At 33.9% G+C, this 24762-nt stretch overlaps 1 protein-coding gene across 1 annotated transcript; it reads right to left on the minus strand.

Annotated features, from left to right (window-relative positions):
- Positions 1–123: 123 nt before the first annotated feature.
- Positions 124–23616, minus strand: rcc1l (RCC1 like). The gene is made up of 12 exons (XM_056458626.1): positions 23425–23616; positions 21551–21848; positions 17890–18019; positions 16156–16284; positions 13777–13843; positions 11289–11340; positions 8732–8816; positions 8362–8543; positions 4976–5063; positions 1722–1895; positions 971–1056; positions 124–444 (listed from the first exon to the last, which is right to left on the minus strand). The coding sequence occupies exons 2-12, from the start codon at positions 21833–21835 to the stop codon at positions 367–369; spliced, it is 1356 nt and encodes a 451-aa protein (XP_056314601.1). The 5' UTR covers positions 21836–21848; positions 23425–23616; the 3' UTR covers positions 124–366.
- Between the last annotated feature and the right edge of the window lie 1146 nt (positions 23617–24762).

The following is a 24762-nucleotide window of genomic DNA, read 5'->3' on the forward strand; positions in this document are numbered from 1 at the left end:
TAGTCTCTGTTATTTCCACTGTTTGGACTGTCCAGTGGGGGGTTGTGACTGCTAGAACATGTGCCAATTGTTGATGCAAATTTATGAAGACATTTTACGGCAGGCGAAAAGATGTGGAAACCGTTGAATTAAATAATGACTATTTTGCATAAACTGTTCCTTAATAAAATAACCAACATATGTTTTACTATGATATCTTGAGTGATTTAGGAGTCAGAGCAGTTCATTTTGAACTGTATCAGCAGAAGAACACATGTTATGTCAAACAGAGATGAATTACCAGGGTGTATTTAGTCCAAATCTGTGCAAAAAAATAATGAAACCTGCCATTAGTTAAAACGAAGATCAAGATTTCCTGTAACAGTCTTATATGATGGATTTGACCAGCGCCACCATGTGGTCAACACCGCAGGCAACATCAGTCACGTGGCCTGGCACAGTCACCTAAAATACAAGGATTATTATTAAGAAAATGCACTGTAGTGGTGTGTGTATATACATGAATACAAACATGTCAGAATTATCAGCCCCCTGTTTAAAAGAGTAAACAAATTTTTTTTAGCACATTTCTAAACCGTTTTATATTGTCTTTGCCATGATCACAGTAAATAAATTGAGTAGATATGTTTCAAGACACTTCTACACAGCTTACAGTGACATTTATAGGCTTCATTGGGCAGGATTGGGTTATTAGGCAACTTCTTGTATAACAATGGTTTGTTCTTGAAAAAAAAAAATTAATAAAAATGTATATATAGCTTAAAATGGCTAATAATTTTGACCTTAAAATGTTTTTTAAAAATGTACAAGCTGCTTTTATTCTAGCCAAAATAATATAAGACTTTCTCTAGTTGAAAAAAAATGTTATCAGACACACTGTAAAAATTGACTTGCTCTGTTTAAAAATTCAAAGGGGGTTTAATAATTCTGACTTCAACTGTCAAAGAATGCAACATTGTTGACTTCTTACCCTCCATGGAAAATACTGGTCATCATGTTTCCCAATGCCGAGACATCCTCGCACATTCTTACCCCAAACAAACAGCTCACCTCCATCTGAAAACAATAGTCATGTAGAAATAACTCTCTGCTGGCAGCTGGCCAGGAAACAGGCTGGATTTAATACCAACACAGTTATGCAAGCACGTTGAGCAGGTGTTTTGAGGAGTCTGTCAGCACATTAACAAGAGACTATATGGAAGAATCTCACGTATGAATCGCTTTTTATTGTTACTACATAAACTGCTAAACAAAGCTTTAAAAACAAGACCTTCCCCAACTTCTAAGGTTTAAAAAAAAAAAAAATCATTGACTAGGCTTTTATTTATATGTAACTGACTTGCAATTTTAAGAGACACATATACACACACTCTACCCTCACATTAAGTTTTAGAATGCATTAAACTACATATAATGGAGAAAGACATGGTACTGACATGAAATGCATATGTATATAACATTTATATAAGAGGGCTGTTGAATGCTTGAATCTGATTGGCTGATGAACATTTTAATTTGTATAATTATTTTCAGATAATGTACAGCTAAATGCAGTGAATAGGAGAGTACCATCAATTATTTTTATTACATAAGCAGTCATTTGCTTTGTTTCTTTTGTCATTTGATGGAAATATGATATAATACAAAGTATAGATTAATAAATGTGCATACACCTTTTGAAAAATCTAAATATTCAAGCAAAGAATATGTTTTAAGTTTACCTGTGACAGCTGCAAAGTGACTGAGTCCACAGCGGATGGACGAAACCTTCACTGTAGGGTTGAATTCTGACCTTCCAAAAAATGTGGCTGGCACTCTTTCTGGGACGGCAGACTCTGAAAGTTTGGGTCCTTTTCCCAGAATTCCAAAACCCCAAACAAACACATCTCCCTCCTCTGCAGAGACAGAGAGATATAGTTCAATGTACCCTCATATTGTTCTGTTCACGATATTAATTCTTAAAGTTTCTATTTTTATGATCGAAGCGGTACATTCGAACCTTGGAATTTGAGCTAGACAGCAGTCATCAAGTACATTTAAGAAACCATCAGATGAACAGATCTGAATGGTGACACTCAATTTACAGTCAGTTACATTTTTCATTGAATAATTGGTTCAAGTGATTCTTCAAAAATGCTGATTCATTCATTCAGGAATAAACTTTGAAAACCAAAATGTGTTATTTTGTTCAGTATTTATCTATGAGGCGCCGTGCAGGATTTAAATCAAACTTTGCTTATCAACACATACATAAAATGCATGCATATACACCTAGAAATTACTCGCATATACACCTATACTACTGGATGTTCAAAACAACATATATGAAACTTGCGTATATACATATAAACTTGATGCATGCATACACCCACATACACATATGACCTCGATCCTTGCATAAACACCCACATACACACACATACACAGACTTGCTGCATGTAAACACACCTTTACACACACATATAAACTCGATCTATGCATATCGATCTATAGAACTCTCACATATGACTGTAAACTCGATGCGTGCATAAACACCCGAATAACACTCGTGCAAACATACTAAATAAAATTCACAAACGTATATACAAGTAGTTGTGTATATACATATATGCAAGTGATTTCATATGCGTATATGCATGAATTCTCAGTGTGAAAGGAAGTAATATCCGTTTAAAAGGAAGTAGTTTAGTTTCAGTGTAAAAGTCCTTTGAGCATAAATGAACAAAGTCATTATTTATCATGAATCAGGTTATACCAAAGGTTAGGAAACAGAAATAATAATAGATTACGCTAATTATATAAAAAAAAAATCTTAAAGATAATGCTAAGGAAAGCTCAAGCAAAATTAAAGGTTTATGATGCAGTTAAATTATTGGGTGTTTTAGGCAAAGTGTGATTTAAATCCTACACGGCGCCTCATATTTATCTATATACGCACACACACACTCAGCGGCCACTTTATTAATATATAGTATCAGGTTGGGCCCTCTTTTGCCTTAATCCTTAGATTCAACAAAATATTCCTCAGATATTTTGGTCAATTTGCTCTTCTGAACTCTGGCATTAACAAGGCATTAGCGCCTTCAAGGCATTTTCTCTTTTTCAGACCATTCTCTGTAAACCTTAGAGATGGGTTGTGTGTGAAAATCCCAGTAGAACAACAGTTTCTGAAATACTCAGACCAGTCCATCTGGCACCAATAACCATGCCATGTTCGAAGTCACCCAAATCACCTTTCCTAACCATTCCCCGGTTTAAACTGTAGCAGATCGTCTGGACCATGTCTACAGGTCTAAATGCATTGAGTTGCTGCCATGTGCTTAGAAATGTTTTGCGTTAACAAGCAGTTGGACAGGCGTACCTAATAAAGTGGCCGGTGAGTGTATATACACACACGCACACACACACACACACTCACACACATTTGCACACATTTGGGTAAAATTTACAGCACTATAAAGAACTTCTAAAATATTGACTTGATGTTTGCAATTAATAAAGATTAAGTCTTTAAGACACTAAATCCAAGGAAGTCTGCATCAGAGTTACAATCATTCGATTTTGATGTAACACTTTGTAATAACGACACACTATGAACCACTTTTTAAGCATTAGCAAATAGTGAATTCATTATCTGTTAAGCATTAACTCTACGTAATAAAAATAAGGGATTTATAAAGCATAAATAGTCCTCACTTTAGATTAGGTCACAAAACAGCAAGAAGTTGAGTTAATAAAGCATTTATTAACATACATAGTAACCGTTACTATATGCCTGAATAATATACTGTAATATATAAATGTTGATTTTAATAGTTTATTAATCATTTACTAACTCATTCTGAATGATCGTAAAAACATTCAACTACTCTTAAATACAAATGGTTTGTAAATAATGCAATACTGAATTTAGTCATGAAAAATAAATCATTAAAGTATGAAAGTACAATTATTAAGCACATTATAAATGTGGTTATAAATCAAGAATAAAGCATTTGTAGCTGCAGTTATAAACTGCTTATTAATGTTTATTAATGTAGACTTAATGCTCAACAAATAATGAATTCACTAGATGCTAATGCTTAATAAATGATTCATAGTGTGTGGTTATTATAAAGTTACCTATTTTGATTATTTAAAATACAATAAAAACTTATTTTAGTAACTTATTTAATTTTACAGGCAACTCGCACAATTTGGAGGAACTAAAATAATATACTAAACACTTAATGTGAATTTATTTAATACAAAGGTGTTTTAAACTGTTCCAAATCAACTAATATTATCTAAAAACCAATATATTTCTTAATAAAAACTGCTGTACTTAATTTTATTTGTTATTTCATGTCCATTAAACAATATAAACATGTACAAGTTGTAGAAATGAACAATAACAACTCCTATTTGTAATCTTTTAAATGTATTTTTCATTAGCATAACCAATAGAGCTGAGAAACTCTTTCATTAAAGTGTATTCATAATACTTTATAGACTTATTATTATTTTTTTTTTTCGTAACGATGCATTTGTAATTATTAGGAGGTTTCTGAAATAAAAAAACTACTACTAATAATAATAATAATATACAGATGATGTATAATAACATACAGGTGTAATAATCCCTGGTAATTTTTAGAAATATCCACAGCATTTATATTTAAATGCACAAAGCATTTTTATTTTTAGAATTTATACCTCAATATATAAATATCGAGTCAAGAATAGAGTATCATATCAATAACTGAAGTAAGCTGAATAGATGCCCAGCCATAGTTAAATAACTGAATTGGATTTCAGATCCTTGATTACCCTCCTTCTCTCTGTATATGTAAAAACGTACAACATTCTAAAATGTGTAATATTTGTATATTTTGGGAAAACTCTATAAATGAAACAGAACTGGAATTCCTGATTTACTCATGTCATGTTGTTGTGGTAGAAATGCCAAAAGACTGTGGTAAAACTCTGATCTTACCGTTGAGCACAGCCACCTGCGTTCCTCCACATGCTGCCTGTTTGATTCGACCCACACCCTTCAGCGGCAGCAGACGAGGAGAGCTGATCTGAAAACATGAGTAAACGAGGTAAATGACCCTGTTTAGGAATGGACAACTAAATCAGTGGCTCACTGGATTCAGCTAGTGAGGTCTGGAAATAAACTTAGCAAGAACTGAATAGTACATAATACATAACTGAATAATACAAACACGTTTCAGCTTAAACGCCTTCCTGTGCGTATAAGAGACACATCATATAAAGACATTTAAAAGGTCATCTCACATTCACAAATGAAAACATATTATATTTCTTTGTATGATGTGTGTCTTATACCCTGATGAAGATGACACACTGGATCGATTCAGAAATTAGTCAGTGCTGTGTGTTGATAGGAGCCCCAGTCCTGCTATTGGCTGATATTTATTAGACAAAACAGATCATATTGTGTTTATAATGTAAAACTATACTCATTTACTTACGGAACTGTTGTGCTGAATCAATATCATATTTGCACTCAAGCTATTCAAGCCAAAAATCATGTGATTTGGAATTCATATAGCAGAAAAACAAATATCGTAGATACAGTGTGTCAGGTTTTTTTTTTTTACAATATTATGAAGCCCTAGAGGTATGTAATATCAAGCCTCTTTCAGCACTTCCCAGAGGTCAACTTTAAATTTAGGTTGTTATATCGTTATTTTTCTGTGCAGGTAATCCTATACTACCATCGTAATATTCAGGTCTGGACCCTGTGTAGGCCATTTCATGTCTGGTTTGTGGTGCTGCTTTTTCTCCAAATATGATTTCAGTTCTTTAGCAGTGTGTTTGGGAATAATAATAATAATAATAATAATAACAATAATAACGGGCGAGGCAGTGGCACAGTAGGTAGTGCTGTCGCCTCACAACAAGAAGGTCGCTGATTCGAGCCTCGGCTGGGTCAGTTGGCATTTCTGTGTGGAGTTTGCATGTTCTCCCTGCCTTCGCGTGGGTTTCCTCTGGGTGCTCCGGTTTCCCCCACAGTCCAAAGACATGTGGTACATGTGTAGGAGTGTGTATGATAGTGTATGAGTGTGAGTGAGTGTGTATGGATGTTTCTCAGAGATGGGTTGCGGCTGGAAGGGCATCCGCTGCGTAAAACATGTGCTGGATAAGTTGGCGGTTCATTCCGCTGTGGCGACCCCGGATTAATAAAGGGACTAAGCCGAAAAGAAAATGAATGAATGAATAATAATAACTAAAATGCTGAAAATTAAAACCACTAGGTGGGCTTCAATTGCCCTGTCAAGTTTAGCATGAGAAATGAGTGACAGAAACACCAGATTTTAAATAAAATCCCTTAATTCAAGATTATTAAATTCATTAAATCAAGACTATGAACACATCTGTTTAGCTGTGCTGTTTAGCTGAATGATCTGTCGGATGACAGATGGCACTATTGTCTTTCTTTTCTCTTTCATTCCTATAAAACCAAGCGGCAACTTCCCGCTCTCCCTCGTGAAGCAAATACGGAAGTAACTGAAACTGCAATTTATCGAAATTCTGCTAGTCCTGGCTCCATAATAGAGCACATTTCTATTGACCCACTGTTAAAATGGCCAGCTTTACAGTAGAAAAAAAGGTGTTTACAACCTGATACAAAGAACGATTTTGGTTCATAGAGCTAATATTACCACTTATGACAACTGTGAGGGGGTGAACTCTTTTAGAACTTTTCTGTTTTGTTTATATTGAGTTTATATACAGAGTTTAAGTCTGCATAATTAAGGGTGTGGCCACTTGAGTGACATCAAGGTCTCGCTTCTCACCGTCTCATCACCTTAGCTGATTCTGGCTGATTAGCTGCTGAACTCGGCATATACATCCTATTTTGTTTTGTTTTATGTAGCTTAACACAGTCAGTTGCCTTTTGGAATTATTTCCTACAATTATCAGATGATATGATATGCTGTGTGCACTTAATTGTGCTCACAAACCATTCACATGGCCTCCATTTACCAGGTGAGTGAAATTATATACTTATACCATACCTATAAATGTATTTAATTTATTTAAGATCATTTATCGTTTATAATTTTCTTTAGACCTGTAATGCACTCCAGAATCGGTCAGAATGATTAGCTGTAGGCTATAGAACAGTCATCTGAAACGTCATACAGTGCTATGCCTGGATTTCATAAATAGTCTTGCATTTATTAACACAGGCTATATTTGAAGTGTTTGGAAGTAATTCACGTTTTCCTCCTGTAGAAAAACGTCATAAGAGCAATGTTTAGTGGCTCAATGTATTACAACAGTGTTTTCAAAGGAGTAAACACTTTATTTATACAGTGTACCACCAAGCACATGTGGTCAGAACACAAACGAGTCGCAGGTAATAAAGTATTAAGTGTTTCTCCCAAAGAAAAGCCTGTCTAAGCAAAATGCTAGCAGGCGTCTGTAGCGCCGCTCACGCTCCGCCTCTTTGCCCTTATTTGGTTTCCCCCAGTTGGAGCAATGATGCGCGAACAAAATGTCACCGGTTGGCCACGCCCACTTGTAGTTCATTTGCACCCTTCAGAAACCTATGGGTGACGTCACGGATACTACATCCATATCTTTTACAGTCTGTTTAAAACACATTTTTAACACATTTTAATCTGTTTGATCTGTTTTTAATCACGTTTATTCTCTGTTGTTTTTATTTTATTATACTTGTTTCTTTTATTCCTGTTTACGTAAAGCACTTTGAATTACCCTTGTGTATGAAATGTGCTATATAAATAAACTTGCCTTTCCCTGCTTTGCCTTAATTCGCCAAAAAATTAAAAGGTTTTACGCTTGGGGTAGTTTGGACTTGTGCAAAAAAAGGTTAACGCAAATAATGGAAGTTGACAAATAAACTCCAACGTAGGGAAAATTACGCCCTTGTGTCCAATGAGATGTCTCCATTGTACTTGCTTCATTCTACAGTCTACCGCTCTAACAACTTGATGGAGATGCAACTAATTCGCATTTGGGATTTTCTCTTGGCAAACATACTTCACGTTAGGATAAAAACCCTGGTTCAAACCTCAAACCAGGATGGAGCCTCCAACAAGTTTCACTGAAGCCAGCAAGCACTCATTCATCAATCTCTCCCTCTTTTCCTTTCATATCGCATGAAAAAAATCAAACCAAAAAAAAAAACAATCTAACTCTAACCTGTAAATTCTGGTCGTGTTCTAATAAAGTCAATGAGAAATAGCTATATATAGTGTGATTATAACTTAATTAACAAAACCAAAAAATCTAATAGCGGCCTAAATATTGTGTATGTGATGCAGATAATTCTAGGACAGTAAGCAATTCCTTCAATCATCTCTGTGTTCTGCTCATCTTTACCTGTGTGGACTCTGTGACAGAAGCTAGCTGGAGGTACTCAGAATTCCCCCACCCGAAAACATGGCCATCTGTGGACACGGCCAGACTGCAGTCTCCATACGTGACCACCTGCTGAACTGTGACCCCGGCCAGATCTCCTCCTACGGGCACTGGACACGAGGCCTTGTTATGATGACCCAGACCTGAAAATAAACACGATTAAAGAGATGAAAACACTGTGGGAAAGGTCACATGGTTGCTGTTATGAGTCACAGACTGTTGTCAGGAGAGGTTTTTTTTTGGAAAACACCTTTAGGCTGGTTTCATAATGCTGTAGAACAAAAAGCAAGACAGAGAATAGAGGTAATGACAGATGGATGGTGAAACAAACCTGTTTGTCCATCTGCCCCCCACCCACAGGCAAACACAGAGCCTCTGTCTGTCAAAAACAGACTGTGGTCCTGTCCACAAGCCACCTACAGGACGACAGGAGAACAGCTCAAGACAATCTCACACAGAAAAGCTCATATTGTAACCCAAAAGAGTTCCCACTAAACAATATTTTATGTAACAACATTTTTATTTTATTAGCTCATTAAGACCTGAAGTGTATTAATTAGAGATTTGTGGCCTGATATTTTCATCAGCAAAATATTCATGTAAAACGATTTTAATTGATGTTTACAAAATATTTTCTTTATCAAAAGAAAGAAACTGAAGCTGGTGAAGTTGGCTATGTTGGGTGAATTATGCCTTAAAAAATAATAAAAAATTAAATATATATTTCCCAAATTATGTTTAACAGAACAAGGAAATTTTCACAGTATGTCTGATAATATTTTTTCTTCTGGAGAAAGTCCTATTTGTTTTATTTCGGCTAGAATAAAAGCAGTTTTTATTAAAAAAAAAAAAAAAAACATTAAGGTCAAAATTATTAGCCCCTTTAAGCTATTTTTGTTTTCGATAGTCTACAGAACAAACCATCATTAAACTTGCCTAATTGCCCTAACCTAATATCCAGTCAAATATTATTTACTGTCATCATGGCCAAGATAAAATAAATCAGTTACTAGAGATGAGTTATTAAAACTATTATGTTTAGAAATGTGTTGAAAAAAAAAAATCTTCTCTCCGTAAAACAGAAATTGGGGAAAAAAAATAAACAGGGGGGCTAATAATTCTGACTTCAACTGTGTGTATGTGTAATTATTATTACACTAGTTCAAGTTCATTACACTATTTATATTAAATATATATATATATATATATATATTACTTGTACATAACTTGTACATTACCCATTACTTCCACAAAGGCTACAAGTGAATTGATTTATTTTTGCATATAATAATAATTAACACAAATGTGATTGAAAAAATATGCATCTATTATGTAAATATAGCTAAAATTGAAAAAATTGAAAAAATTCAATAAAAAAAACTCTAAATATGCTAATAAAACAGTTTTTTTAAATGACTAAGTGATTAGGTGAGATGATCATTTAAGTAAATTTCATGCTATAACTAGTAGTAAAAATGAAGGAATGATGCCATTTATTCCCACTTCACTCCGTTTGAACAGGCATCTCTATCATGCCACAACAAATATTGTCAAAATAGCATTAATTCTTCATTTCTTATGATAAAATAAAATATTTTCTTTGGATAATTTGAAAAATGTGACTTTTTCATCTGAAGTACAAATAAAATAAAAACATTAAGCTTCTTGCAATTATTGAATAGATGATGAAGCATTAAAAGAAATAAATTAAGTGTTTCCAAACCGTATATTTAGGTTGTTTTATCTTTCGGTCCATGTGATCCCATACTACCACTCATATATTTAGGTCTGGACTCTGTAGAGGTCATTTCATGACTGTGTTTGGTGAAACTGTTTTCTCTCCAGATATTATTTCAATCAGTAGTGTGTTTTTAATAATAATCGTGTTGTTTAGTTGAACACAAATGATTATATTTTAAAGAAAGTTGAAAAAGTGTTGGCTTCCATAGTTTTTCCTAATGTGGAATGGTAACAGGTTTCCAACATTTTTCTAAATATCTTCTTTTCTGTTTAACGGAAGAAAGAAACTTATAAAGGTTTAAAATGAGGGCGAGTAAAATTATTACAGGATTTTCATTTTTGGGTGAACTATCCCTTTAAGAGAAGTAGCATAAACAATGCTATTTGCTCACCACATGTGTAGTAAACGAGAAAGCCTGTATCAAAAATCTTGACTACATGTACTGCTAGAGTCCTAATATTTACTAAGAATGAAGGCATGTCATGATTTTGCAGAGTAAAATGCAATCCTGGAATGCAATCTATGTTGATCCTGGAACATCAGTTTTGTTCTAAAATGTAATCACTACCTACTGTGTCGGTATGGCTGTTGCCTCACAGCAAGAAGGTCGCTGGTTCGAGCCTCAGCTGGGTCAGTTGGCGTTTCTGTGTGGAGTTTGCATGTTCTCCCTGCGTTCGCGTGGGTTTCCTCCGGGTGCTCCGGTTTCCCCCACAGTCCAAAGACATGTGGTACAGGTGAATTGGGTAGGCTAAATTGTCCGTAGTGTATGAGTGCCTGTGGATGTTTCCAAGAGATGGGTTGCAGCTGGAAGGGCATCCGCTGCATAAAATATGTGCTGAATAAATTGGTGGTTAATTCCGCTGTGGCGACCCCGGATTAATAAAGAGACTGAATGAATGAATGTAATCCATACCTATTCCCTACCCCTAAACCCAACCATAACTGTAAATTAATTCCAAAATCACAGAGGAATAACAGTTGGATAACAATCATCAACCTAACCTTAAGCCTAAACTTAACATAAACGGTAAACAGATCCCTTAATTCTGATTGGCTGGTTGGAATGTTGTTCCAAGATCAACAGAGATGTTAATCCAGAAACTTGGTGAAATCAGGTTGGTGGATTGTTGATTGTGCCGTTGCATACCTGGATGACCCGACTGTCAAAACCCTCAATCTTGTGAACAACATGACTGCCACTGCAGGAAAAAAAAAAAAAAAAAAGAGAGTAAAAGACAGCAATTAGACAGAATTCACAAAGCTTTCAGAAAGAAAAATACAATCACCCAATAATTAATAGCAAAGGAAGTTTATATCATGATCAGTTATTAAAAATTATATTATATATATTATATTAAAAAAGGTAATTATTTACCAATTACAACTGTTTTTAAATTACTATTCTAATTACAATGTCTGAAAAGTAACCTACTATAAGTAATTTAAATATTGTAAGTATTATAAGTAATTTTAAGTCATGTAAATTATTATTCAATTCAATTCAAGTTTATTTGTATAGCGCTTTTTACAATAATTATTATTTCACAGCAGCTTTACAAAAGGTGCACATTATTGCATTACAAGCAGATTAAATTAAAGTTACAATCAAATATAAGAGATTACATGCAGACATAGTTAACCTGCAATTTACAGGTGATGTCTGTGTACACATGCTTAATGAAGTGAATGTGTTGTCCTGGAAGTCCTCGATGGTCGGGATCATCTCTTATATGTATTATAAGTAATTTAATACTAATAATTATTTGATTTGATACTTAAATACTAAAAATGCACATAAATCTTAATGTCAAGATTAGGAATCTGAACTCTTAATTCTACCAGTTTTGTTAAAGAAAAACATTGACACTTCAAATAAACAATATATGCATAACAAAACTACATTTTTCTAATTAATGACATCATATTTCCTACTTTCAAAAATATTTCAAAAACACTGCCAAATTTCTTAAATATTCAAGCATGTGAGCTATCGGATAAATTAAATGACGGAAAATGCCTGAATAATAATATATTTACAATAACTATATTGATACCTTATATAAATATTGTCAGAAACTAATTTCTCAATTTTAATTTTAATATAAGATTTAATATTTTGTATTATTATATTTATATTATAAGATTTAATATTTTGTAGTCTTTTGTGTCTCCAGAATGTGTCTGTAAAGTTTCAGCTCAAAATACCCATCAGATTTTTTATTATACCTTACTATATCTGAGAAATTGGAGCTTTTAGAACATTGTAGCTGTTTTGATACCTTATATAAATACTTATTTATATAGTCATAAACTAATTTCTCAAAAGGCACCAATTTTTCCCCCTTTTTCAAGATTTAATACAAATCTTTTGTGTCTCCAGAACATATCTGTAAAGTTTCAGCTCAAAATAACCATCAGATTATTTATTATACCTTACTTTATCTGAGAAATTTGAGCTAATAGGACATTCTAGCTGTTTTTGTTGCCTGTGCCTTTAATGCAAATTAGCTAGTTCTCCCCGCCCACCATTCCCACGTCTCACGGCCTTCATGTAGATAAACAGCACAGTGACAGACAAGAATGAAGCAGATCTCCCTTACTACAGTAAGAACTTTCGAGTTAATTCAAGCCTTTCTGCAATGATGACAGACACACAATGCCGTTATAAAGTTTGCGTGCACATTAACGCACGCACACACACACACACACACACACACACACACACACACACACACACACACACACACACACACGTTTAGCTTTGCACTATTTGTGCATGGAAATTGTGACAGGATACTTTTTAATATACACTGTTGTATGGATATTCGTAATGTTTACGTGCAAAATAAACTTGAGCTAAGTATACAAACCAGGATTGAAGTGTCTCCTTTCATAATTGTACTGACACTATGCGCTGTGGTGATGAATTATGTAACGATTTTACTGTATTTATTACAAACATGCACTGTTTTAAAAACATTTTAAATGTGTAAAACTCATTCTTGAGGTGCAGATGATCACAGAGAGCCGAACAGATTTTTTAATCACAGTTGCTTTGCGCACATCCTGTCTTGTGGATATGATTGTATAAGCTTTACTATAGAGACATGTTAATATATTACTGTCAATCAATTCAGTGGGGAAACCGCACTCCTAGGCCTCAAAATGGGAGGGATTTGGCTCCTATTTTAGTCAGTAAATTTAAAAAAAGAGACTTATTGTGTTTCTATCACTCCAATATGACAGTGAACACACTATACCTACACACAGTTCAGTCCAAACAGCTTACAAAAGATGATTTTCATCATAGGTGCCCTTTACCATATATGCAATTGTCTTGATAGTCGAAAGACACGTGCAAAATATTTATTACTCTGCTTCTTTGAATTAATTTATATAGAACATGCTTCTTATTTGGGTTTATTGTGTTGCTTCTGATGTTTTCAAACTGGAAAGCAATTCCCATCATACCGAATAATCATTTCACTCTAAGCTAATCATAAAAAAGCAAAAACAAAGAAATTAGCAGTGAATGTGACTCTACTGGGAGGCAGGTTTTGTTTCACCACCAGCACATAATGTGAAGCAGATCCCTTTGGTGCAGAAAACAGGACATTCACAGCTGAAGGACAAACCTGTACACTTCATCCTCCACAGTCTTCCTCCCACACTGCCCAAAAGTATTATTGCCCATGCTGAACACTAATGAGAGAAACAGAGAACAAGAGACTTCAAGCACTCATCACACTGCAGCTTAGAAAATAATATCGAATGCAGTTTTAATGCAGCTTCAAGAGGAATCTTCCCTCTAATTAATCTACTGTGTATTGCAGTAGCATTCATTTAATTCAGAAAATATTAGTAAGTGGACTATCGAGTTGAAGTTGAAAAGGGCGGCCCTCAGGGACACTACCCACTCTTAAACCAACGTACATCAATTTACAATACATGAGACAAAAAATAAACTATTTTCAACAGCTAAAAATGGCATTATATTTTCTTTCAGTGCCTCTCTTGTTTGTTCACTTTGCTTATATTGTTAACAAAAAATCTTTAGTATTACTTATTTATTTGTGTTTTAATGCGTTTAATGTGTTTTAATATCATTAAGATACTTAAGTTTACTTTAGTAATTTTTTTTGTTTTATTTATTATTAAAATGACAGCATTTATTTTAAATAACTTCATATCAATGCAACAAACAAGTTAATCTTTCTTTTTTTTCCCCTCTTGCTGCCTTTCTTTTCTTCTGTTGACATTCGTAGACATAATGAATGTGTCAGCAGGTAGCAAGTAGTATTATGTTACTTTAATGTTACTCAAACTTAATTAATCTTAAGCCCTGCTCACACTGTGTGATTTCAGCCATGATTTTGTCACCAGAGACAAATTTGGGAAATCCTAAAAGATTCCTGAAATCCTGGGCTAAAATCTGTGGTCTCTGATCGTTGGTTTGACATGTTCACAGACAGCTGCTTAACACACGTTGCGATCAGATTTTCCCTCCTTCTGGCAGTGTCAGAAGATTTCAGACAGTTTCCTGCTGTGTGACGACAGCTGCGACAGTCCAATAGGAGCGCAGAATCTGATGACGCAATCCATGCGACAATTCAAATGACCGCAGGGAAACAGGTTTTTTCTTCTTGGTTTTATTATTGAGACTCGCTATGTGCAAAATTGCTGCTACAGATTGTTTACAATTGCTGTGAGGAATCATTTCAGAACGCGGGACAGTGAAAGTGTCACGGATGGATGACGTCAAACTCCTGGGGAGTTTTCTTCCGTGTTTGGTGCATCTTCATTGCAGTTCAGTCTGATACTATGACAGCTGAGATCTTACAGTGTGACATGGGAGCCATTTTCGTGCAGTCTGACATGCTACAATCGTTCAGGATTATACTTTTTTTTTTTATAAAAAAAAAATAATAATAATAATAAATAAATAAATAAATAAATAAATAAATAAATAAATAAATAAATAAATAAAATCGCACAATGTGAGCCGGCCTTTACTTAAGTTTAAGATACTCAACTTTAATCAGTTGGTTACATTTGAATCGGCATTCACATTTGAATCTGCCCGTTTTAGACTAAGTGAATTCAAAACAGGACTAATATTATATCTGTGAAAAATTGAAAGTATCAAAAGTAGTGACTCAGAAAAATGTAAACTCTAATGGCAGACGGCTACTTCTCACTCAGGGCTGTCTATGTTAATGAGGGAAAGATTGTCACTAATGGGCGGAACTTTCCCCCTCCAATGATGTGTAAAAATACCAATCAAAGTGTTTCTGGAGGCTGTTTTTATCCAGGTGTGATTGCGTAAAAGTTACTTAATTATTTTCTACCTATAGAGGCTGGTTATATTGTATAAAAGTGATTTTTGCATAATATTTCCCCTTTAGGTTCTGCCAAGAACCATATAGTTTTGTATAGTTTTGGAAAACCAAGAAATTCAATAGGGGGGTCCTAACTTTTTCACATCACTGTGGATTTGACTTATTTTGAAATTGTGACTACTAAAAAGTATGTTCATAAAAATAGTAGGTCTTGGCCATACAGCATGACATAAATTAATTCCAAAAAGGAAAAATAAATTGGTAAAAAGTAGTTGAAATGGCCCTGTTTGAATGTGATGATGATAATGATGATACATTTTTATTTAATGCCAGCAACAAAGGCTATTTTCATGGCAGTCATTTTACAATCATTAATAAATATACAATTAAAAACAACAAACAAATGAATACATAAAGTAGATCAGATTTTCTTTTTGAGATTTCCCAGCCTGAAACCGTGTTCCATTCCACTCCTGCCTAATATATGGTGGGATGTGTGCAATTTCAGGTCCAGTGCGTCACTTTTTGCCTTCTTTTTTTGTTTGTTTTTAAATGTGAGTAACATACTCAATAAAAGCTCACAGTAAATTAAATATCAAACTTGCCTACATTCATCCACCAGAATCGTATTACTACTTATTCCTGAGATATTTACTATGTCAGATTTCTGCTCACCTCCCTCAGTGTCTGTGAGCACCAGAGAATGAGCGCGTCCACATGAGACCTGCAGCACTCGTGTCTCCTGAGGGTTCCGCAGCGGCAGAGACACTGGAGATGCTTCCAGCACATAGTCATAACTCTTACCTACAAACACCAAAAACAGTTCATCAATATTTCCATGATCTGGAGGAAGTGTTTAACACTATCACTACCCTGAAGCAGAAAAAACTGACTGTAACCATTATACTTCCCTAACAAAAAGGGAATATATATATATATATATATATATATATATATATATATATATATATATATATATATATATATATACAGTGTGAATTTTGTGTTCTTTTTTTAATATTTCCCAAGTGCGGTTTAACAGAGCGAGGACATCTTCACAGTATTTCCAATTAAAACTATCATATAAAACTAAAATATACTAAAACTGTGTACTAAAAAAACTAAAATATAAAAACTGTGTTTATCCCAGCCAAACTAATCCAAAAACAGACTTCATCCAGAAGATAAAATATATTTATTTATTATATATAAGTCTTTTTTTTGTTTAGTTTGGCTGGGATAAACACAGTTCTTTTATTTTTAAAGACAATGTTTAAGGTCAATATTATTAGCCACCTTAAGTGTTTCCAAACCTTAGTCTTGTCTTGCCCTTAGGTTGTATTATCTTTCAGTATGTGATCCCATACTACCACTGTAATATCCCTAACCAAAATCCAATATGTAATATCCAATTACTGGCATCCATGCATGCTCTAAAAATAACCCAAATAAATAAAGTTCTAATGAGCAGGTATCACTGTCTGAAACGATCATTTCAACTGAGAAGAAACACCAAGCAGTATCAGGTGACTTTATTGGATGAAAAAAGATGCAAGTTGGTTGATTCAGTATATTAGCTCAAGTCAGAATAATTATTTTGTGTCAGATAGAATATGTCTACAATGTTGATGTTCGTCTATTTGTTAGATATTTTATATTCATTAACTATAGGCAATGTATTTTGGTGCATTTAAACAAAACAGATTTATTAAACAGATCTAAAATATTTTATTCACCAAACATATTTAGAAATTGAAAGTTAATCCAATTAAATTTAAGCTAAATATTGCAAAAAAAAACAATTACAAACTACAAAATTTCAACTTAATTTTTCATTTTTTTGCCTCTCATGATTTTTCCTTTTTTTCTATTTCGTATAAATTTGGGTGTACCAGTGTTTGGACTGTTATCTTGAGTTATTTTCTTAGATAAGCTCCAGATTTGGCTTCAGTACTGACTAATCTAATGTACATGGACAAATAAAATATTGTATAGCTTTCTATTAAAAATATGAATTTAAAGGAGAGATTTGTGAGGGGTGTACTTGTATATGCTGAGCACTGTAGTTGTTGTTTGACAACATGAAAGACAGTGAATAAAGTAATGATCAACAGTTTTATGTAATTTGCTTCCATATTAAATTTGCTGCTGTCTATCTGCAGTTGATATTACCATTTATATATATATTTTTTAGGTTAGTTCGAGATTAAATTTGTTTAATCAGCCTTTTTTCCCGTGGCTCACCATAGTCCCCAAACACAGGTAAATGCAGGAATGGAATTTAAATAATAATAATAATAATAATAATAATAATAATAATAAAACAAATTCCCCCATTTTGTGTCAAACCAAAGTTACACCTTTTTGAGTTACTAACAGGAACGCAGTGTGACCGTGGTATTTTCTTACTTCTGTCATGTTGTGTCCGCTGAAAGCCCAGCTGGGAGTCTTTGTTAAGGCCCATTCCCCACAGTTTGGTCAGATCTTTGGTATTAGAGGCCAGTAAAGTGAAGCCATACCCACAGGCAGCTGAGGAAATCTACCAAAGAACAAACAGAAAGTCTATCACTGTTCAAAGCAGTTATAGAAGAAATTTCTACTTTCGACTTTCTACTTTTACAGATTTGTACTTATTCAGCAAGGAAATTAAGTGGTGTAATTTCAGTAATTGGTTTAAAAGAGTGATTTTAAATAATCTTTTAATTAAAAAAAAAATCCAGGAGGGGGAAGGGGAACAAAATCACAGCTCTTTATTTCACATTTATCATGCTTAAATCAGAAATTATCATATTAAAATGATCTCTGAAGGATCACGTGACACTGAAGACATTGTCATCACAAAATTATTGAATACAATATTTATTATATTGACTAAATGTTTCAATAAAAACAAAGAATTTTTAAAAAATAATTTTATTATCAAATATATGAAGCTTTAGTAAGCATCGTACTTCTAAAGTAATTAAGATTAGCATAATAATAAACTAGACAGTAAAGTTTGTTAAGACAACATTTTATGCTGGCAAATGCCTTGACCAAATGTTTACAGCAGCAAAGAAGTTTGGCTGACGTTCACACCAGACGTTACATGATAGGACAAAAAAAAGGACATACTGTACATAGAGACTGACATGTTATTAGTATATTTCTATCACATGGCGTACTTGTTTTAGCACATATAACAGGAATAAACATTTTGCTAACATGTTTTAACATAATGCTAACACCTGCTGGTACTTTCATGGCTATAAAAACGTCGAAAGAAAGAAAGAAGGGTTGTTAACTTGTTTGTTGCATTATTGTGAAATTATTTAAAATAAATACTGCCATTATATTCATAAAGAAAAATTCTCAGCACCTTTTTTTAAACATCCATTATGTTTCTTACACGAATTATCATTTTGCTAGTACGTTTCTAACATGGTTAATCTGCTGCTAATGCTAATTAATATGTTACTAGCACAGTTCGTTTTGATATCAATTTCACAACTTGCTTGTGTGATTTACATGTACTGTATCATACCTGTATATTAAAACATTGTTTTAACAATGGACTAACATATTTTAAAGTTTCTGACACAAATTAGCTTCTAGCGAGCGTGTTTAATCATTTCAAACGCTGCTGTTGTGGTTTAAAACTATGCTAGCAAATTGCTAGCAAGGTTGTTAACAAGAATCAAGGAGTGAATATCAAAAGAGCAGATTCATTTATATTAATTTGGTCACAAAAGAAGTTTAAGAAGCCAACAGGATGCAGTTTCAAATTCAATGAGTAATGAATAATACTACCAACCAACAACATCTGAAAATGGTGGTTTTGTTTTCCTGCACATGACACAAAAAAACATTTCGCCCTATATTCTTGGTACTTTTTGTTATAGCTTACATTCAAACTTTATAAAGAAAGCACGTAACAACCAGAAAGCAACAGACCAAAGTGCTTTACAATAAAATGACTTCAGTAAACACCATTTAACTTATAAAACATACTCAAAACAAAAAACCAAAGCACATACCTAAACGCAACATACACAAAAACACATACTATGACATATATAAGCACTATTAAAACTAATATTAAATCATATTTAAAGACACAGCGAATGCTCGGTCTTCTCTCCTCTGAGATAGGCCTGTCACAATAATCAATATATGGACTTATTGCACAACACATGGACATGACCGCAATCATTTCTGGTGATGCAATATATATATCGCCCATACATAAAAACATACATAGCAACATTTTAGCTGATTGAGCAACATCTCTATTGGTGTCAGTATGGTTAAAAAATTTACTATATGTATTTACTATACATTACTATAGTATATTTTCATGTGGGTGTCTGACAACTGAAAATAAACCTGGTAGCAGATATTGCAGCCTCTGTTACTTTTTACACTTGTTTATTAACATTTATTGTTATTTACTTAGGATATGCAATTTTCACATTCTGATTCCAATGCCTCATTATTAAATTGTTGAAATGACTTTAATTAAATTAAGAATAAAATATGATGTGTTCACTGGAAGAGTGTTCTTGCATTGTGATGATATTATGTTGGCATTCTGGCATTATATAATAAGTGGCATAAAATGGTCTTAAAATGACAATAATATTGATTATCACAATATAATTTGGTGCAATAAATCATACAACAAGAAAAAGATATCGTGACAGGCCTTCTCTGAGATTATACTTAGCATTTGGTTTTCTAAGCAGCAGCTGATCTGCAGATCTAACAGAGCTAGAATGTATTTAGGAGTGTAGAGGACTTATTCTGGTTTGTATAACAGTTCTGTCTGGTTCTCGATTCTGGCTGGCTGATAGCCCTATGATATTTTGCAATAACAGCAACCCTCTTCACCGTTCTGTATTACTCCACCCACATGACAAGATGACAAGCAGAAGAATAAGCTCACTACAGTTTGACAAATATTCCAGCTGTTGTACAACAATGTACATTTAGGCTGTTTTTTCAGTGAGAATGCAGTTGTTTAGATTGCAACTATGCAGTTTATTTATAAGGATAGTGCCTATTTTAAATACTTATAATTTAGATAGAGATACAGCGCATCGGCGGCCGTCAGCCTGTCACACTGAGCAGAGCAAAGACAGTAGCGCCACAAGATGGTGACAGAGAGCGCATAATAAGTCCTTAGGGGAAAAAACTCAGCGTTTTCTTTTTGTATTTCAAACTACAGCTGATCATATATAATCATTATAAAACAGGTAAGTGACATTCTGAATCAAACTTTCTCTTTTATATGTTGTAGTACTATATTTATACCATAGTAATCTGCTAATGTTTGCTTTATTTTGGCTTTTTCAAGGTTAATTATTGTGATCTCCTGATTACAAAGAAGAAATTCAGGAAATCTCTGTAGACTGATGGCATTTCATGCCATTAAGTCTTATAATCTTAAAATGTAAGCAAAATCACCTGTTTTGTCATCACTTTAGACATTACGCTAGAGAATCATTCAAATACTAGCTCTAAAGCGAAGTTTCTGAATGGTTTCTACTGTTCTGACGGTCAGCTGCAGATGTGATTGAATGGCGGAAGAAAGTAGTTCCTCTTCCAAAAGAATTTTTAGTCTCTCCGTGTTTGATTTTTCTTTTTATACACACGATTATGCCATCAAACTGTTGTTTAAATGCAATATCACACTCATAACAGTGCAAAATGGCTGCATATAGTCACTGGTAGGACACAACGCACAGCTCCCACCAGTGTCGATATACAACCATATTGCACTGCTACGAGTGTGATATTGCTCATATATATGGTGGAGCAGAACCATTTATTGGTTTAAATGCAAACTAAATAATTTTAAAATGAATTCTATATTGTACAGGCAGCCAGTGAAGTGGGAATAAAATGGAGTGATGTGCTCACATTTATGACTCCCCGTCAAAAGACATGCTGCAGCATTTTGCACCAACTGCATATAAAGACCCACATATATAGAATTACAGTAATCTAGGTGAGTGGTGATAAAGGCATGGATTACGCTCTCAACAAGTTGCCTTGAAAGAAATGGTTTATTTTCGACCAGCTGTCTCACCTTTTGTTCAGTATCCAGACGATAAGGCGTGAGCTGGGTCTTCCTGGGCTTTTTCCTGCCACTGTCCGGCACTACAAAGCTGGGGATGCCTAAAGCTCCAGTGTAGCTGAAACCCCACACAAACACCTTCCCTTGGGGCTTCCTGTTTTGACCCACATACTGGTACACAGGTGTGTCGTCCTGCTGTTCCCGCTTCTTTGGGGTAAAAGTGGGTCGAGTGGCATACGCTCGGAGACCCAGCCGAAAACAAGGACGACCGTAAGAGCGAATGTTAGCTAAAGCCATTATTGACGGTCACCTGCATAAAACACAAAATATATTTAGGATACACTTCATACTAACAGATGATCTGGGAATTGAATGACCTTTTTAAGACCTTTTTATTCTTTTATTGCATTAAAAATGCAATTAATACTTTATAGAGAGAACAATATTTACAAAAAACTAATTTACAACACAAACAACTGTGTTTTCGAAATGTAAATTTCTAGATATCGCATGATAAATTTGAAAAACTCTACAGTCAAACACTAGTATTTTCCTCAGTATTTTCAGTGCTAAAGTCTAATGATTCTCATATCAAGAAACATTTACTTGTGGAAAAACAACCACATTAAAAAAAAAAAAAAAAAAAAAAAGACAAGCCATTATTGACGGTCACCTGTATATATGTGTTTGTATGCATGCATGTATGTATGTATGTATGTTTGTATGCATGCATGCATGTATGTATGTATGTATATATGTATGCATGTATGTATGTGTGTGTATATATATATATATGTGTGTGTGTATATATATACAGTATATATATATATATATATATATATATATATATATATATATATATATATATATATATATATATATATATGCGTGTGTGTGTGTGTGTGTGTGTGTGTATATATATATATATATATATATATATATATATATATATATACAGTATATATATATATATATATATATATATATATATATATACAGTATATATATATATATATATATATATATATATATATATATATATATATATATATATATATATGTATGTATGTATGTGTGTGTGTGTGTGTGTGTGTATATATATATATATATATATATATATATATATATATATATATATATATATATATATATATATGGTTTTCTCATAAGTATAAGGAGCTCAATTTTGAAAGTGGAAAATAAACTTTGGTAACCCCATAAAAACCCTGTATTATTATGATTTCATCCCAAACTTTTCTTAAAAATTCCAAATTCAGTTAGAAGTCCTGAATAACTTTGATTATACAATTTACAATTAAGCAGAATTTGGGTAAAGTTGGTTTTATATTCACACATTCAGACTTTATCCTTAATAATACAATTTTAAAAAGTATTATTTGCATTGTCTGAATAGGGAAATCATTTTAGCAGCCAATGACTATCAACCTACAACACTATTCACAGTCAATTAAATAGTGCTAATGTTGTTTTGAAGTCATACTTATGCGCTATTTCTCCCTGCAATATTCAAAGTACATTGGTAAACAATATAGGGAGCATGTCACAAGTTGTGACAAAACGAACATAAAATGTAAAGCGAATATAAAACCAACTTTGCATCAAAATAAGTAGACATATATCGTGTTGTTGTTTGTTTTAGTTTATTAAATTTTATAATTCAACATAGTTATGATTTGTTCCACAAGTACCGTGAAGCAGCATGTAAATAGCGTCACATATAAATAAGATTATCAAACAAAAATAAATGCAAACGTACGGTGGTCTTCTCCGTATGTAGGAGTTATATATCATGCACATTGCAGTATGGGATACTTAGTATTTCTGTCGGTATTTTGTGTGTAGGTGAACGCAATGTAGATACTCACCGCTCAACGGTCGGGAAATCCTCTAAGAAAACGTTTCAAATACTTCGTATCACATACTATGATTCACGCATGTGCCGACTTATAAATAAATAATCAAGCTAAAATAGGACATATGCAGTAATATAACGTGAAATAACTCTACTCTGCTGTTTGTGATGCTCTTGCATGTTTTCTGTGGAGGCGGCCATGACAGTGATGTTGACGTATGACGCATGACGTACATACAAAATAAAAGTTGGACTTTGTTAAAAAAAGGTAGGTAGGTGACGGTCGTTTCGCATGTTTTTAGCAACTGTAATGTAGAAGACGTTTTGTTTTTCTAACAGTACCCAGTAGATCTCAGAATTTTTCTCTTTTTTAAACAAAATTTAAAGACGCTAACAATTTCTTCCTGACAGAATGTTGCTATTACATATTTTAAATCAGGGCCCTTTGAATCAGAATCAGAAAGAGCTTTATTGCCAGGTATGTTTACACATACGAGGAATTTGTTTTCGTGACAGAGCTTCTACAGTGCAACAGCATTACAGAGACAGGACAAAAAACAGATAACAAATATATATTTTTTTAAAAATAGAAGTAAGTAGTGAGTGCAAATATACAGATTGACAAGTGTATGTACATGTTTATTACTATATACAGCGTTATATGTGCAGCTGTTATGTGCAAACTGGCATGTAAAGGGTGTTGTTAAATAAGTGTATATGTGTATAAAAGTGTATAGCAGTAGTGATGTTGGTTCCACAATTATTATCATCAAGTGTTCATGAGATGGATTGCCTGAGGGAAGAAACTGTTTCTGTGTCGGGCTGTTCTGGTGCGCAGTGCTCTGTAGCGTCGACCAGAAGGTAAAAGTTCAAAGAGGCAGTGTGCTGGGTGTGAGGGGTCCAGAGTGATTTTGGCAGCCCTTCTGCTCGCTCTGGATAAGTACAGTTCTTGGGGAGTAGGAAGGGTTGTACCAGTGATTCGCTCAGCAGTCCGAACTATTCGACGTAGTCTTTGGAGATCGTATTTAGTAGCTGAGCTAAACCAGACAGTTATTGATGTGCAGATGACTGATTCAATGATGGAGGTGTAGAACTGTTTCAGCAGCTCCTTTGGGAGGTTAAACTTCCTCAGCTGACGAAGAAAGTACATCCTCTGTTGAGCTTTTTTGACAATGGAGTCAATGTGAGTGTCCCACTTCAGGTCCTGAGAGATGGTGGTGCCCAGGAACTTAATTGACTCCACTGCTGCCACAATGCTGTCCATGATGCTCAGTGGGGGGCGAGCAGGGGGGTTTCTCCTGAAGTCCACTGTCATCTCCACTGTTTTGAGCGTGTTGAGCTCCAGGTTGTT

Source organism: Danio aesculapii, chromosome 5 (genome assembly GCF_903798145.1).
Source record: "Danio aesculapii chromosome 5, fDanAes4.1, whole genome shotgun sequence".
In the NCBI taxonomy this organism is placed as follows: domain Eukaryota; kingdom Metazoa; phylum Chordata; class Actinopteri; order Cypriniformes; family Danionidae; genus Danio; species Danio aesculapii.

Bases quoted from the DNA above. Each gene is read 5' to 3' on its own strand.
- rcc1l (XM_056458626.1), bottom strand. From the start codon at position 21,835: ATGGCTTTAGCTAACATTCGCTCTTACGGTCGTCCTTGTTTTCGGCTG. The intron at 13,844-16,155 runs GTGAGCAGAAAT...TTCTCTCATTAG, and splicing joins GCTCACAGACACTGAGGGAG to TGTTCAGCATGGGCAATAAT. The intron at 5,064-8,361 runs GTAAAGATGAGC...TCATGTTTTCAG, and splicing joins CTGTCACAGAGTCCACACAG to ATCAGCTCTCCTCGTCTGCT.